This window comes from Myotis lucifugus, unplaced genomic scaffold (genome assembly GCF_000147115.1).
Source record: "Myotis lucifugus unplaced genomic scaffold, Myoluc2.0 scaffold_480, whole genome shotgun sequence".
NCBI lineage: Eukaryota > Metazoa > Chordata > Mammalia > Chiroptera > Vespertilionidae > Myotis > Myotis lucifugus.
In genome coordinates this window covers 542,876-546,914 of record NW_005871528.1, presented here as the reverse complement: position 1 = coordinate 546,914, position 4,039 = coordinate 542,876, and the positions used below count along the sequence as shown (strand labels likewise).

The 4,039-nt window shown below is 58.9% G+C and overlaps 1 protein-coding gene across 1 annotated transcript in view; it reads right to left on the bottom strand.

Annotated features, from left to right (window-relative positions):
* Window positions 1–3,788, bottom strand: part of FAM57B (family with sequence similarity 57 member B) — a 4,658-nt gene extending 870 nt beyond the window's left edge. The window contains exons 1-3 of the mRNA XM_023744646.1: window positions 3,673–3,788; window positions 711–945; window positions 58–190 (exon numbers count right to left, since the gene is read on the bottom strand). Coding sequence (XP_023600414.1) covers window positions 58–190; window positions 711–945; window positions 3,673–3,731 — 427 coding nt within the window. The 5' untranslated portion in view covers window positions 3,732–3,788. The remainder of the gene's footprint in view (window positions 1–57; window positions 191–710; window positions 946–3,672) is intronic.
* Window positions 3,789–4,039: the final 251 nt, after the last annotated feature.

Below are 4,039 nucleotides of genomic sequence, written 5' to 3'. Positions count from 1 at the left end.
CGCTGCCCTGTAGAGACCCCTGGCGGTCCCTGGGGAGCGCCTGCCCGCCCCGCCCCCGCCCCCCGCAGGCTCCTGCACCCTCAGGTCCGCTCACCTGGATGAGGATCTTGCCCAGGCAGACGAAGGGCGTGCTGACCTCGGCCATCAGCAAGCAGCCTAGAAAGTAGTCGCCTTTGCCCTGACGCCACACCTGAGCGGAGAGGGAGGAAGCGGGCCTCGCCCTGGGCGCGTGGGCAGCACCTGCTCTCCTGCTCTCCCTCCACCACCTTCCGGAGCAGTGGTTCTCAACCTTCCTAATGCCGCGACCCTCTAATACAGTTCCTCATGTTGTGGTGACCCCCCATTTCATCGTTACAAATGGAACATAATTAAAGCATAGTGATTAATCACAAAAACAATATGTGATTATATATGTGTTTTCCGATGGTCTTAGGCGACCCCTGTGAAAGGGTCGTTCGACCCCCAGGTTGAGAACCGCTGTTCCAGAGGCTTCATTCTGAGCCTGCACCTGCCCTCACTGTACCCAGCAGTCTTGGCGGCAGGATGGTGTGCGGTGTGTTCCGCACGAGGAAACTGAGGCTCAGACACAGGCAGCAGCAGCAGCGCCAAGCCCCTCCTGCGGCCTGGGGCTGGGCCGGTGCTCCCTACACCTCCTTGGGGCCTCCCCCGGGGCCCCCAGGCTCCCCACAGCGCGGCAGGCCGGGACTCACCACCGACAGCGGGAAGCACACCAGCACCATGACGGCGTGGTGCAGCACCATGAGGAACTCCTTGTGCAGGTAGCCGCGCGCCACGGCCCAGGTGCTGCCGGGGGCCCGGGCCTCGCCTTCGTCCCCTCCGTGCCCCTTGACCTGGTGCTTGTGCCAGTGGCAGAGAAACATGGCGTAGATGTCGTAGATGAAGTAGGGCACTGCGAACTGTGTGTAGGCGGAGGAAAGCCAGTGTCTGTTGGGCAGAGAGAGGAGGAGGTGTCAGGAGGAAAGGGCACAGACGCCGCTGCGGGCGGGCGCCAGGGTTGGTGCTGGACGCAGCCTGGGCCCCAGACCTCAATGCCCCTCACACCCCTGAGGCGGGAGTGGACACTCAAGCTGCAGGATGGAACCCAGGTCAGAGGGCGGAACACAGCAGTGGTTAGATTCAAGCCCAGACTGACTTCAAAACCCATCGATTTTCCCATATTCATTCATTCATTCATTCATTCGTTCATCTCTCTCTGCAATATGATGGGAGAAAAAGGGAAAGAGATAAAGAGCAGAGGTAGAGCCGAAACCGGTTTGGCTCAATGGATAGTGTCGGCCTGCAGACTGAAGGGTCCCGGGTTCGGTTCCAGTCAAGGGCATGTAGCTGGGTTGCGGGCACATCCCCAGTGGGAGATGTGCAGGAGGCAGCTGATCGATGTTTCTCTCTCATCAATGTTTCTGACTCTCTATCTCTCTCCCTTCCTCTCTGTAAAAAATCAATAAAATATATTTTAAAAAAAGAAAGAACAGAGGTAGAGAGAAAACAAACTCAGCAGATATGAAAGGCATCGGCGCTGAGGGCACACCAGGTGAGTGGTGGGAGAGACCGTATTGGCGAACGCCGACCAGTGATTCCACGCAGGCACCGTGCTAATACGCTCAGCCTTTCACATGCACGTATTTCCTCCCTGACAAAAACCCCCTGAAAGGGCTGTATGGTTACCCCTCCGTTTCACAAATGGAAACTGGGGGCGAGGTGACCTGGCTCCGTAGGCCTCACTCTCAGCCGCTGCTGCCTGGGAGGCTGGAAACAAGCCTGGGAGGAGGCCCCTGGCGCTGTCCGTGCCACTTGCTGCTCCCGAGTGTGGCCTGACGTCTCGTCCTCCCAGGTACAGCCAAGCATTACGGAGGAAACGCTGAGCCAGAGGAGCCGAGAGCAGAGAGAGTTCTATGTACTTGGAGAGTAAACAAAAATGAAAAGTGCCTAATATGCAACTCTGCGTTCTTCTGCTGGAGCCAGTCCATCCAGCCCTGCCTCGGAAGTCCTCCGGTGCCGCGGCAGGTCCGAGGCGGGGTGGGAGGTCAGGGGGAGCTGGCCCAGCTAAGTGGAGGGACAAAGCAACATCAGCCAAGAAAAGACACAGAAAGGGGCTGAGGCCAGATGTGGGCGCTGCTGCAGGGCAAGGGAGTGAGGCCTGGAAGTGGACTGGGGGTCGCTGGGGGTGGGCTCGTGCTGGGAGCAGAATGTAAGCCCTGGGGGAGCGAGATCTGGGGGAGGCCGGCCCGGAAGGGAGCAGGCGGCCCGTGCCAGCGGGGTCATTCAGGGAACGAGCAGCTGAGACCCAGGCGGGAGCGGGACCAGGAGGGAGAGAGAAGGAGCAGCTTAGCGACGAGGGCAGAATGTGGAGAGGCGTCCGGCAGCCTGAGAGCCATTAGAGCGGGAATGGCCAGGAGAACCGGCTGCAGGGACATGGTAGGCGGTGGGACCACGGGCGTTTAGGGGAACTAAGACCGCCCACCAGTCCCTGGGCAGCAATATGAAGGGTGACACCCGGACCCACCCTCTCAGCAATGAGGTGCTAGAACCCCAGAACAACTATGGCCTCTAGATTAGCTCTGATCCTCCTCTTCTACCTGAGGATTAAAAGGGGAGGGAGGAGAGCCGAGCTAGGCAGGGAGGAGAGGTAAGAGGAAGGTGACCTCTGTTTGGAGGGGCGGGGAGGAAATGTGTGGGGATCCAGGCTCCTTTTGGACTTAGGGATGGAGAAGAGGGGGCGAGGGCAAGAAGAAGCGCAGTCACATGGGTGGAGTCTGAAGAAAGAGTTCAGTATCCAGTATCTGTGAGCCAGGACTGCTCTAGGCATTTAACACACAACTCAACTCCTCCCAGCTGCCTTTCCACGCTGGGATGTACCCCAATCCACAGATGAGGGGACTCATCTGCAGGGAAAGATGGGGCACCTCCAGTTCAGGCTCATCCAGACAATGTCCCTGGGGCTCGACAGCCACCATAGAGAGGAGGCGGGGCCCGAAGTGAAGCGTGGGGGCCTGGTTCAGCACCTTACAAGGTATTCTTGGGCAGACCGTGGGTCACCCTAGAGCTGGCCTGTCAGCACCAAGGACAGGGGCCCTCTGTTTCCCAACTGTGGCCCCACCTCTCAGGGCCTGGGTTTTGGCAAGCACCAGGGCCCTGCAGCAGCTACCGGTGCCAAATTTTGACCCTCTGCACACACACACACACACACACACACACACACACACACACACAGCACTAGTGGCCTTGTTTTTGTCATCTCTCTTCTCTCCCCTGTGCATAAAGCTGGGGCTGGATCCCTGGAATCTGGGAGGAGGTGAGGGGTGAGCCCAGCATGAAGAAGAAGGCACCCCAGTTAGCCGCTGGTTGGAAATAGGGTCTGAAGGGTGTAGGGTGGGAGGAGGTAGGGGAGGACCTATGATAAAGAGGCTGGGAGGCCCAGGAGCTGCTTCTAGAATCCTGTTTGATCCCTATTCCTCCTCCGGCCGGTTCTGACCTTTAAGAACAGGACGTGGATAAATTTATCCCTGGGTGTTGAGTTGCAGCTACTGCAGTTAACTTGCTCAGGCCCAAGGGAAGGGCTTGGGGACCACTGCAGGAGTCCCCTAGAAGACCTCAGGGGCCGCACACACACACAAGGTGCTGGAACCTGGGCACAGGGGGGCTCATGGCACTTACTGGTCATCGATGATGTGCTTGCAGGAGGTGGAGACGATGTAGCCAGCTGTGGAGGCCATGACGGCTTGGACAGAGGACACCAGCCTAGGGAGGGAGCGGGAGCAGTGGTAGAGGAAGGAGACACACCCCTTGGCTTCTCCTCTTTACTGTCCAGTTACGATGCTTTGGACTTGGTTACTTCTCAGGTCCCTCCCTGCCCGTCTTTTCCCAAAGCTGCCTGTCCCAGGGCTCGGCGCCACCACCTCAGCTCCTGCGTTTGCCCAGCTGCCACTCCTCAGTTCCTGCCGTTCCCGGCTGCCGGCTCCCTTCCCTGCACTGTGAACACTGAGTTGTCTTCCTCCCAGGACACCAGGGAGGTCATTCTGGG